The sequence below is a fragment of the Elephas maximus genome, chromosome 5 (assembly GCF_024166365.1).
Source record: "Elephas maximus indicus isolate mEleMax1 chromosome 5, mEleMax1 primary haplotype, whole genome shotgun sequence".
In the NCBI taxonomy this organism is placed as follows: domain Eukaryota; kingdom Metazoa; phylum Chordata; class Mammalia; order Proboscidea; family Elephantidae; genus Elephas; species Elephas maximus.
Genome location: NC_064823.1, coordinates 165,778,951 through 165,791,388, shown reverse-complemented (window position 1 = coordinate 165,791,388; position 12,438 = coordinate 165,778,951). Strand labels below are relative to the sequence as shown.

At 50.2% G+C, this 12,438-nt stretch overlaps 1 protein-coding gene across 9 annotated transcripts in view; it reads right to left on the bottom strand.

Annotated features, from left to right (window-relative positions):
- The window catches only part of JAKMIP1 (janus kinase and microtubule interacting protein 1), a 164,096-nt gene that overhangs the window by 63,038 nt on the left and 88,620 nt on the right, over positions 1 to 12,438 (bottom strand). For all 9 annotated transcript variants that reach the window (XM_049886791.1, XM_049886798.1, XM_049886799.1 and 6 more), the window contains 3 exons: positions 11,494 to 11,640; positions 10,297 to 10,437; positions 6,104 to 6,163 (listed from right to left, as the gene is read on the bottom strand). In XM_049886791.1, coding sequence (XP_049742748.1) covers positions 6,104 to 6,163; positions 10,297 to 10,437; positions 11,494 to 11,640 — 348 coding nt within the window. The remainder of the gene's footprint in view (positions 1 to 6,103; positions 6,164 to 10,296; positions 10,438 to 11,493; positions 11,641 to 12,438) is intronic.

The following is a 12,438-nucleotide window of genomic DNA, read 5'->3' as shown; positions in this document are numbered from 1 at the left end:
CCCATGTCCATTCAGCCAGCTTCTGTCCCCCTCTGCCTTCTCATCTCACCTCCAGACAGGAGCTGCCCACATAGTCTCATGTGCCTAAGTGAGCTAAGAAGCACACTCCTCACAAGTATCATTTTAAGTCTTATAGTCCAGTCTAACCTTTGTCCAAAGAATTGACTTCGGGAATGTTTTAGTTTTGGGCTAACAGAGAGTCCAGGGGCCATGACCTCTGGGGTCCCTCCAGTCTCAGTCAGACCGTTAAGTCTTGTCTTATGAGAATTTGTGGTCTGCATCCCACTTTTCTCCTGCTCCATCAGGGATTCTCTGCTTTGTTCCCTGTCAGGGCAGTCATTGGTGGTAGCTGGGCACCATCTAGTTCTTCTGGTCTCAGGCTGGTGGAGTCTCCAGTTTATGTGGCCCTTTCTGTCTCCTGGGCTCATATTTTCCTTATGTCTTTGGCGTTCTTCATTCTCCTTTGCTCCAGGTGGGTCAAGACAAATTGATGCATCTTAGATGGCTGCCTGCTATCATTGAAGACCCCAGATGCCACTCACCAAAGTGGGATGCAGAACATTTTCTTAATACACTTTGTTATGCCAATTGACCTAGATGTCCCCTGAAACCATGGTCCCCAGACCCCCACCCCTGCTACTCTGACCCTCAAAGTGTTTGATTGTATTCAGGAAACTTCTTAGCTTTTGGATTAGTTCAGTTGTGCTGACTTCTCCCGTATTGTACGTTGTCCTTCCCTTCACATGAAATAATTATTTTTACTATCTAATTAGTGAATAACCCTTCCCTCCCTCCCACCCTCATAACCATCAAAGAAGGTTTTCTTCTGTGTTTAAAACTTCTCTTGAGTTCTTATAATACTGGTCTCATACAATATTTGTTCTTTTGTGACTGACTGATTTCACTCAGCATAATGTCTTGGCGAAGAATATTGGCTATATCTTGGGCTGCCAAAAGAACGAGCAAATATGTCTTGGGAGAAGTACAACCAGAATGCTTCTTAGAAGCAAGGATGGTGAGACTGTATCTCACATACTTTGGACATGTTATCACATGAGGGTGGTAAGGGAGGATCCCCAGTGAAGTAGTTTCCTCTTTTCCTGATGGGTCTGGAGAAGAGAGGGTTGGGGAGAGATGCTGACAGGATTATGTTTCAGCTGTGAGTAACCCTGTGTTAACAGGGTTGATTGTGACTGTAAAAACTGTAATGGTGGAAGCTGTAACTGTGGAAGAGTGGACTAAGGCAGAGGGACTCCTGGACTGGAGTACAGTGGCCAGATCTAAAGCCCCTTAAAGGTCTGCTATGCTGATACCTCGTGAACCTCAGAAGGAGGATATAATCTTCTCTCAGGTAAATTTTATCAGACACCAGGAATGGTGAAGCCGAGATGACTTTTGAAGAACCTGACCAGATCAGATGAACACCTGCAGCAGACCTGAATGGCTGGTAGCTGAATAACTTCACCCTGAAGACTCTTTGCCCTATTGAAGGACTAATTGTTAGTGACTGTTTTGGACTGGTAAAACAATTGGGATGGGGAAGGTATCCTCCAAGTATGAAAGAACCATGGCTAGAAAAGCCAAGGGATGACTTACAGTGTGATGGATCACTTTTACATGGCCTTTCTCGCCGTGCTCTTGTAATTTCCAACCAAGTGACTGGGTGGGACTGTGCAAATAGGGTAATTGTGGCCCACCAAGGGGATTGGTCAGTTTTCCCATCCTGCTGGGCTTAAAAGGAGAGCCAATTCCAGAAGAGGAAGAGGGTGTCACCACCACCAAGAAAGAAGAACCGGAGCAGAGCACATCTTTTGGAATTGGGATCCCTGTCCCGAGAAGCTCCTGGAACCAGGAGACTGAGAGAGAGAGAGAGAGAGACAGCGAGCTGTAACCCTGAAGATGGTAAGAAGCGGCAGCAGAACCAGGAGACTGGCAGGAGACAGCATAGTGGACTGCCCGGCCCATGGAATGAGAAAGCTGAGTGCCTTCAGGCAGGAAACTTGCCAGAGGAATAGGGTACCTCCAGGCACTTGGTGGAGCCAAGTTTGCCAATCCATGGAGCTAGAGCTGAGCACCTTTGGGGCAAGGCTTACTGGCAGAGTGGGGCTCCTCAGGGTACTTATCAGCAGACCTAAAAGAGCTTTGTAACACTTGCCCGAGTGGGGCAAAGGCCAATGGCCAGGGAGGGATGTTCCTGCGGGCATAGCTGAGAAGAGGCTGTCTGATGAAAGAACTGTATCCTAAGCATTCCTGAACCTGAATTGTAACCTGTTACTTCCCTGATCCCCCACGTGTATGTCAGTTTGTCGTACTGTGGGGGCTCGTGTGTTGCTGTGATGCTGGAAGCTATGCCACCAGTATTCAGATACCAGCAGGGTCACCCGTGGAGGACAGGTTTCAGCTCAGCTTCCAGACTAAGACAGACTAGGAAGAAGAAACTGGCAGTCTACTTCTGAAAAGCATTAGCCAGTGAAAATCTTGTGAATAGCAGCGGAACACTGTCTGATATAGTGCTGGAAGATGAGCCCCCATGGTTGGAAGGCACTCAAAAGATGACTGGGGAAGAGCTGCCTCTTCAAAGTAGAGTCGACCTTAATGATGTGGATGGAGTAAAGCTTTTGGGACCTTCATGTGCTGTTGTGGCATGACTCAAAATGAGAAGAAACAGCTGCTAACATCCATTAATAATCGGAACCTGGAATGTATGAAGTATGAATCTAGGAAAATTAGAAATCATCAAAAATGTAATGGAATGCATAAACATCAATATCATAGGCATTAGCGAACTGAAATGGGCTGGTATTGGCCATTTTGAACCGGACAATCATATAGTCTACTATGCTGGGAATGACAGCTCAAAGAGGAGTGGTGTTGCATTCATCATCAAAAAGAACATTTCAAGATATATCGTGAAGTACAACACCGTCAGTGATAGGATAATATCCATATGCCTACAAGGAAGACCTGTTAATATGACTATTATTCAAATTTATGCACCAACCACTAGGGCCAAAGATGAAGAAATAGAAGAAATTATCAGCTTCTGCAGTCTGAAATTGATCAAACATGCAATCAAGATGCATTGATAATTACTGGCAATTGGAATGCGAAAGTTGGAAACAAAGAAGAAGGATCAATAGTTGGAAAATATGGCCTTGGTGACAGAAACAATGCCAGAGATCAAATGATAGAATTTTGCAAGACCAACGGCTTCTTCATTGCAAATACATTCTTTCGCCAACATAAACGGTGACTATGGACCTCACCAGATGGAGCACACAGAAATCAAATTGACTACATCTGTGGAAAGAGACAATGGAAAAGCTCAATATCATCAGTCAGAACAAGGTCAGGGGCTGACTGTGGAACAGACCATCAATTGCTCATATGCAAGTTCAAGCTGAAACTGAAGAAAATCAGAGCAAGTCCATGAGAGCCAAAATATGACCTTGAGTATATCCCACCTGAATTTAGAGACCATCTCAAGAATAGATTTGACGCATTGAACACTAGTGACTGAAGACCAGACGAGTTGCGGGATGACATCAAGGACATCATCCATGAAGAAAGCAAGAGGTCACTGAAAAGACAGGAAAGAAAGAAAAGACCAAGATGGATATCAGAGGAGACTCTGAAACTTGCTCTTGAGCGTCGAGCAGCTAAAGAAAAGGAAGAATTGATGAAGTAAAAGAAACGAGCAGAAGATTTCAAAGGGCGTCTGAAGAAGACAAAGTATAATATTATAATGACATGTGCAAAGAGCTGAAGATGGAAAACCAAAAGGGAAGAACACGTTTGGCGTTTCTCAAGCTGAAAGAACTGAAGAAAAAATTCAAGCCTCAAGTTGCAATAGTGAAGGATTCCATGGGGAAAATATTAAACGACTCAGGAAGCATCAAAAGAAGATGGAAGGAATACACAGAGTCATTATGCCAAAAAGAATTAGTCGATATTCAACCATTTCAAGAGGTGGCACATGATCAGGAACCGATGCTACTGAAGGAAGAAGTCCAAGATGCTCTGAAGGCATTGGTGAAAAATAAGGCTCCAGGAATTGATGGAATATCAATTGAGATATTTCAACAAACAGATGCAGCGCTGAAGGTGCTCACTCGTCTATGCCAAGAAATATGGAAGACAGCTTCCTGGCCAACTGATTGGAAAAGATCCATATTTATGCCTATTCCCAAGAAAGGTGATCCAACTGAATGTAGAAATTATAGAACAATATCATTAATATCACACATAAGCAAAATTTTGGTGAAGATCATTCAAAACCGGCTGCAGCAGTATATTGACAGGGAACTGCCAGAAATTCAGGCCGGTTTCAGAAGAGGATGGGGAAACAGCGATATCATTGCTGATGTCAGATGGATCCTGGCTGAAAGCAGAGAATACCAGAAGGATGTTTACCTGTGTTTTATGGACCATGCAAAGGCATTGGACTGTGTGGATCATAACAAACTATGGATAACACTGCGAAGAATGGGAATTCCAGAACACTTAATTGTGCTCATGAGGAACCTTTACATAGATCAAGAGGCAGTTGTTTGGACAGAACAAGGGGATACTGATGGGTTTAAAGTCAGGGAAGGTGTGCGTCAGGGTTGTATCCTTTCACCATACCTATTTAATCTGTATGCTGAACAAATAATACAAGAACCTGGACTGTATGAAGAACAGGGCATCAGGATTGGAGGAAGACTCATTAACAACCTGCATTATGCAGATGACACCAACTTGCTTGCTGAAAGTGAAGAGGACTTGAAGCACTTACTAATGAAGATCAAAGACAACAGTCTTCAGTATGGATTACACCTCAACATAAAGAAAACAAAAATCCTCACAGCTGGACCAATGAGCAACATCATGATAAACGGAGAAAAGATTGAAGTTGTCAAGGATTTCATTTGGCTTGGATCCACAATCAACAGCCATGGAAGCAGCAGTCAAGAAATCAAAAGATGCATTGCATTGGGTAAATCTGCTGCAAAGGACCTCTTCAAGGTGTTGAAGAGCAAAGATGTCACCTTGAAGACTAAGGTGCTCCTGACCCAAGCCATGGTATTTTCAATCACATCACATGCATGTGAAAGCTGAACAATGAAGAAGGAAGACCGAAGAAGAGTTGATGCCTTTGAATTGTGGTGCTGGCGAAGAATATTGAATATACCATGGACTGCCAAAAGAACGAACAAATTTGTCTTGAAATAAGTGCAGCCAGAATGCTCCTTACAGGCAAGGATGGCGAGACTGCGTCTTACATACTTTGGACATGTTGTCAGGAGGGATCAGTCCCTGGAGAAGGACACCATGCTTGGCAGAGTACAGGGTCAGCGGAAAAGAGGAAGACCCTCCACAAGGTGGATTGACACAGTGGCTGCAACAATGAGCTCAAGCATAACAACAATTGTAAGGATGGTGCAGGACCAGGCAGCGTTTCATTCTGCTGTGCATAGGGTCGCTATGAGTCAGAACTGACTCGACGGCACCTAACAACAACAACAACAACTTCCCTGATAAACCCCATAATCATGAGTATTGTCTGTGAGTTCTGTGTGGCCACCGCAATGAAATACCAAACTCAGCCGAGAAGTAGAAAGTGCCATGTGAGGGACGGTTGGTGTCAGAATTGGTAAAGATGGTGGAGAGAGGAGGCATGTCTGGCCCCTGCCTCATAGGAATCAGCCTTGGGGTGTTGATCTTGATCCTCCTTCCCCTTGTGAAATTAGAGGTCAGACATTGCCCCTGTGCTGTTTTTACGCCAACGCTCCAGGTTCCGCAGAATAGGATATGATCAATACTAAGCCAAGCCCGAGTACCCTTCTAATGCTTTCCGAGGTCTAAGCGGTCATGTTTTTAACTCTGGGTGACATATTCTGAGGCCTAATACAGACTCCCCGACAAGTTTCCCACAAATTCACTACCATCATTGGGTCAAACAGCTGGCCTAATTTGTGCTGCTTTGAGAGCAGTGACACAGCATTTCACTGTCACACACGCCACGCCTTGTTTTTCACCTTGAGGGCCTCTCTCTGAACTAGTTGACTGCCCCCCACCCAAGCAGTCGCAGCCCAGAGCTGGGTCTGCACCCCAGGCTCACCTTGGGTGGCTTCAGGCTCTTCCCGCGTTGTCTTTTGTAGCGCAGTAGCCGTTCTCGCTCCTGGAAGGAGACACAGCTGTCTACACTTCAGCCAGCCTCGTGGCTCACCAGCCCACCCCAGCCCACGCTAAAGGGCCCAGATGGCTCCATCCAGGTGCCAGGTGGGTACCTGAGAAAGGTTCTTCTCAGGCCTACAGTGTTGCCTCAACCGAGCCAGGGTCTGACAGGAGAAAATGCCAAGACTTGCCAGTGCCAAAACATTGAAGACTGTCTGCTCTAGGGCTGGGGACTTTAAATCACCAAGGGAGTGGAGGGGCTGCTCTGTTGCTGAGGGCGGGAAAGTGTGGCTCTGGGTCAGGCAGGCAGTGAACATCCTGAGCCTCCTGGCCCGTGTGGCTCTAGGTCAGACAGCCAGTGAACATCCTGAGCCTCCTGGCCAGTATGGCTCTGGGCCAGACAGCCAGTGAACATCCCTGGGGCCTCCTGGCCAGTGCACTCTGGTCAGCCAATAAACATCCCAAGCCTCCTGGCCAGTGCACTCTGGTCAGACAGCCAGTGAACATCCCAGGCCTCCTGGCCAGGGACTCACACTCTTTCTCTGATTCTCAGCTTCTCCCTTTGCTCCAGAATCTGCCCTGCAGTGTTACGATAAGTGTGATGGTTAAGATTGTGTGTCAACTTGGCTGGGCCATGATTCTCAGTGTTTATATGGGATCACTCCCATGATTGAATCTGTTGTAAGTAGCCAATCAGTTGAAGGGGATTCTCGTTGGGGGTGTGTTCTGCATCCAAATATAAGCTGACATTCTGGCTTCTTTGCTCACTCTGGATCTCTCGGCTGCCTCCTGTTCATCTACTCTCCGGCTCTTGGGACTTGAGCTATCAACTTATATGCAGATCTTGGGATTTGTTGATCTTTACAGCCTGAGAGCAGAAGCCCTGCTTCCTGACCTGCCAGTCTTGGGTTCACCAGCCCCTGCAGCTACATGAATTGAGAGAAGCCTCAAATCTGATACACAGACTTGGGACGTTTCAGCCTCTATAATTGCGTGAGCCGTTTCCTTGATATAAATCTCTCTATGGATATGTATTTATACACTTTACTGGTTTTGCTTCTCTAGAGAACCCAGCCTAAGACAATAAGGAAGAAACAAGAGCCTGTGGGTGCCTGGTGGCTATTCCTGTAGAAATAGCACCTGCAGGAAAATTTTACCCCAGATAAAACTAGTATATTCTCTGCATTCCAATCACACTTCCCTTTGGCTGCCAGGAAACACAGAGCCAAATCTGACGCCTGGCCTCAGCCCTGTGGTCCTCCTATTTGTTCTTCCTGGTCTGGGCTTACGCTGTTGTCTTGACTTTCCCTTGTCTTGATTAGGTTTATTATTCCTCTTTCTATTTTATCATTGTTTTATTGAACGTGTTTTCAGCCTAAGCTGCATCAAGTCTTCTGTGTAATGAGGCATAGATGGATGATGGAGGAAAGGAGGAGGACAGGGAGGGGAGGGAAAGAAGGAAGGAAGGAAAGGAGGAAAAGGATGAAAGGATAGATGGAAGAATGAATGGTGGATAAAAGGATGGATGGACAGACAATGGTTGGTTGGATGGATGGATTGGATGGACAGATGGACAGATGGACAGATGGATGGATGAACAGATGATGGTTGGGTGGATGGACGGTGGATGGACAGACGACGGTTGGATGGATGGTTGGATGGTTGGATGGACGGACGGATGGATGGATGGAAGGATGGGTGCTCTCTAGAGCAAGCAGAACACACTCTTCTAAGATCCAGCTTCAGAACCCATGCCAGATATTCCCTGACTGGTCTTTACAGAGAGCAGTGAATGCCCTAGATACAAACCTCATCTACCTAAGACATATTCACTCCCTTTAACCCTGTGTGAATGTCAAGGAAATATACACACACACTATGCAAGTCCTTTGAAGTTTAATCTGATTACAAATCAAGACTCAAGTTTTCAGGCTCAAGCTTGCTGTCCCTGCTATGACTAAGCTACGTAACCAGGGACATGTTGAGGACAGATCATGCCTGCACTGGGAAGGCCACAGCCCCCATCTTAAAACTGATGCTGCTTCTTAACGGTAGCACATGGGAGGTGATTTAAGGAAAAGGGCAATCATGGAAGCTGACCCAGGTGTCAGGAATTCGTCTAAGCGAGGCTGAAGGCTGCTTTGCCCCAGAGTAAAGCAGGCACAGGCATCAGGACATGTTTGGGGGCCCTGGAGGTGGCTCTGCTGACCAGTTCCCAGTCTCATTCCTGGATCCACATACCACAGATTCCTGTGCCCCTCCGCAGCACACACATACCAAGCACAGGCTATAGACGACCAGTCCTAGCCCAGCAGCACTTCCCCAGCCCTGTTCCCACCTCTACACACCAGGGACCCCCATGTTCCCAGGCTGCACACCAGGGACCCCCGTGTTCCCAGGCTGTACACCAGGGACCCCTGTGTTCCCAGGCTGCACATGTACCAGGCACAGGTTGTAGATAACCAGTCCTGACCCAGCAGCACCACCCCAGCCCCGTTCCCAGCTTTACCACCAGGGACCCCTATGTCCCCAGGCTGCACACCACGGACCCCATATCCCCAGGTTGCACACTAGGGACCCCGTGTCCCCAGGCTGCACACCAGGGACCCTATGTCCCCAGGCTGCATACCAGGGACACCGTGTCCCCAGGCTGCACACCAGGGACCCCGTGTCCCCAGACTGCATACTACGGACCCCGTGTCCCAGATGCACACCACGGACCCCATGTCCCCAGGCTGCACACCATGGACCCTGTGTCCCCAGGCTGCACACCACGGACCCCATATCCCCAGGTTGCACACTAGGGACCCCGTGTCCCCAGGCTGCACACCAGGGACCCTATGTCCCCAGGCTGCACACCAGGGACACCGTGTCCCCAGGCTGCACACCAGGGACCCCGTGTCCCCAGACTGCATACCACGGACCCCGTGTCCCAGATGCACACCACGGACCCCATGTCCCCAGGCTGCACACCATGGACCCTGTGTCCCCAGGCTGCACACCACGGACCCCATATCCCCAGGTTGCACACTAGGGACCCCATGTTCCCAGGCTGCACACCATGGACCCTGTGTCCCCAGGTTGCATACTAGGGACCCCATGCCCCCAGGCTACACACCACGGACCCCGTGTCCCCAGGCTGCACACCACGGACCCCATATCCCCAGGTTGCACACTAGGGACCCCGTGTTCCCAGGCTGCACACCATGGACCCTGTGTCCCCAGGTTGCATACTAGGGACCCCATGCCCCCAGGCTACACACCACGGACCCCGTGTCCCCAGGCTGCACACCACGGACCCCATATCCCCAGGTTGCACACTAGGGACCCCGTGTTCCCAGGCTGCACACCATGGACCCTGTGTCCCCAGGTTGCATACTAGGGACCCCATGTCCCCAGGCTACACACCAGGGACCCCGTGTCCCCAGGCTGCACACCACGGACCCCATGTCCCCAGGTTGCACACTAGGGACCCCGTGTTCCCAGGCTGCACACCACGGACCCCGTGTCCCCAGGCTGCACACCACGGACCCCATATCCCCAGGTTGCACACTAGGGACCCCGTGTTCCCAGGCTGCACACCATGGACCCTGTGTCCCCAGGTTGCATACTAGGGACCCCATGCCCCCAGGCTACACACCAGGGACCCCGTGTCCCCAGGCTGCACACCACGGACCCCATGTCCCCAGGTTGCACACTAGGGACCCCGTGTTCCCAGGCTGCACACCACGGACCCCATATCCCCAGGTTGCACACTAGGGACCCCATGTCCCCAGGCTGCACACCACGGACCCCATGTCCCCAGGTTGCACACTAGGGACCCCATGTCCCCAGGTTGCACACTAGGGACCCCGTGTCCCCAGGCTGCACACCACGGACCCCATATCCCCAGGTTGCACACTAGGGACCCCGTGTCCCCAGGCTGCACACCAGGGACCCCATGTCCCCAGGCTGCACACCACGGACCCCATGTCCCCAGGTTGCACACTAGGGACCCCATGTCCCCAGGCTGCACACCAGGGACCCCGTGTCCCCAGGCTGCACACCAGGGACACCGTGTCCCCAGGCTGCACACTAGGGACCCCGTGTCCCCAGGCTGCACACCAGGGACACCGTGTCCCCAGGCTGCAGACGTACCAGGCACAGGTCATCGATGACATGCTGCTGCTCCAGCACCTGCAGCCGCAGGAACTCCATCTCCTGCTCATCCTGGGTCAGGCTGAGGTCATTCAGGGATGTGTGCCGCTTCAGTGAGGCCTGTGCTGTCAGCTTCTCCTTCTGCCAGGGGGAGGGCACCCAGGGTTACTGCCTGTGCATCTACCCAGCCCCCCAGTGATCAGGACACTGGGTGCAGGCTCAGGGGACAAGGTGGGGATGGAGTGAGGATGCAGCAAGGACGGCCGCCAGCCTCCAGCCAGAGGAGTGAGGGCTGCAGGCTGACACTGAGCCAGAGAGAGGGATGGGTGGGCATTAGGGGGACTGGATGACAGGCCGGCTGCAACAGGCCTGGAGAGTGGGGAGGGGAGGAGAAGCCGGGAGAAGGACCCATGCAGCAGGAACAGTACTCACACCCATCTCCACTATGGTTCAACCTCTCAGAACTTCAGTCTCCCCGGCTGTAAAATGGGGTGACTCATACTACTTTGAACAACAAACCCAAGAGGAACCTACAAACCGTGAACTACAAGATACCCTCCCTGACCACAAAGACCAGTCATTTTTGCTGGAGCGAAAAAGTCCCTTAAGCCTGGCCTTGACAGCAGTAAACGTAACAGCTTTCGCCTCCTGAGCACGCTCCAGGCATTTATTCTGTCATTTCATCCTCTCGTAACCCTGCCACATCGATGCGTCCACTCCCATTTTACAGATTAGTAAACTGAGGCTAGGAGAGGTTGAAAATCGTGTCTAGGTCACAGGCGAGTGGGCAGCAGAGCCGTGGTGCAGACCCACAATCAACTTTGCCCAAAGATGCCCACAGCTCTGTGGACCTGGAGAAGTGCATGCAAGGACCCTCATGGGAGGATGTAGGAGGCTTCCTGGAGGAGGTGGTGCGAGGTGGCCTGGGTACTGAGCTCCATGCAGTTCAGGGGCTGGAGAAACCAGACAGAGTCGAGAACGCCCCAAGGGGCCAATGCTTACAACCCCACATCCTCCCATGAGGGTCCTGGTGCTCTCTACCCCCATGTTCTCCCCACGGGGGTCCTGGTGCTCTCCACCCCATGTCCTCCCCACGGGGGTCCTGGTGCTCTCCACCCCATGTCCTCCCCATGGGGGTCCTGTGGGGTCCCGGTGTTTTCCACCCCACGTCCGCCCCGTGGGACTCCCAGTGCTCACCATCTCCACATTCTCCCGTGTGAGGTTCTTGATCTTCTCCTCCATCCTTTGGATGCTCTGTAGCAGGTCCTCATTCTTCTTGTTCATCCGCTTGTTCTTCTCCACAAGCGGCTTCAGCTGGACCTCTGTCTCGCGATTGCGCTTCAGCTGCAGAGGAAACAGATGCAGAGGCCAGGGCCCTCGGGCCAGAGTCCCAGCCACAGGACCACACTCCCAGGTGGTGCAGACGAAAAGAGCTTGCACACACCCAGCTTCCAGACATGTGACCACAGAATGCCTCGGAAGAAAGGCCTGGTGACCTGCTTCCAAAAAACCAGCCACTGAAAACCCGTGGAGCACAGCTCTACTCTGAAACACATGGGGTCACTATGCGTCATGTGGCTTATTTTTTTTTTTAAGGACCAAGGACCCAAACTGTAAACAGCGGTTCCAGCACGATCTTAGGATTCAGGGGCTGGCCAGTCTGCCGATTGTTACTTTAAACACATCTGTCTTGCTGAAGCGTTTCACTCAGCCTGAATTTTTCTCCTAGTCCCCTCGCTAATCTACTACACAGCTCGCAAGTATTTTTTAGGTGATGAATATGTAAGCAGAAAGTGGGGACACAGCATTCAATGCACAGTCTCATTAAAGCTGCACAGAAACGCGGCTTCAGAAAGCCTGGCACGGAATGAATTACTCGGCCCTGCTAAACCTGTGATGCGGGGAGAGGCTCTTTGGAGCATTTCACCCTGGGATTTCACATGCTCTGTAGATGCATGGACCCGCTTAATAAAAATCAGAATAAACAGGAGGCATTTGTCAAGAAAGTTACACATTGACTACCACTATGTAAAAGTTAGTTTAGCTGTTTATACAACGAATTTAACCAGATTCAAGAAACTGCTATTTTTACTGAAGCTTTATTTTAAACCAAAAGTCCATGCTCATTATTTCTTAATTAAA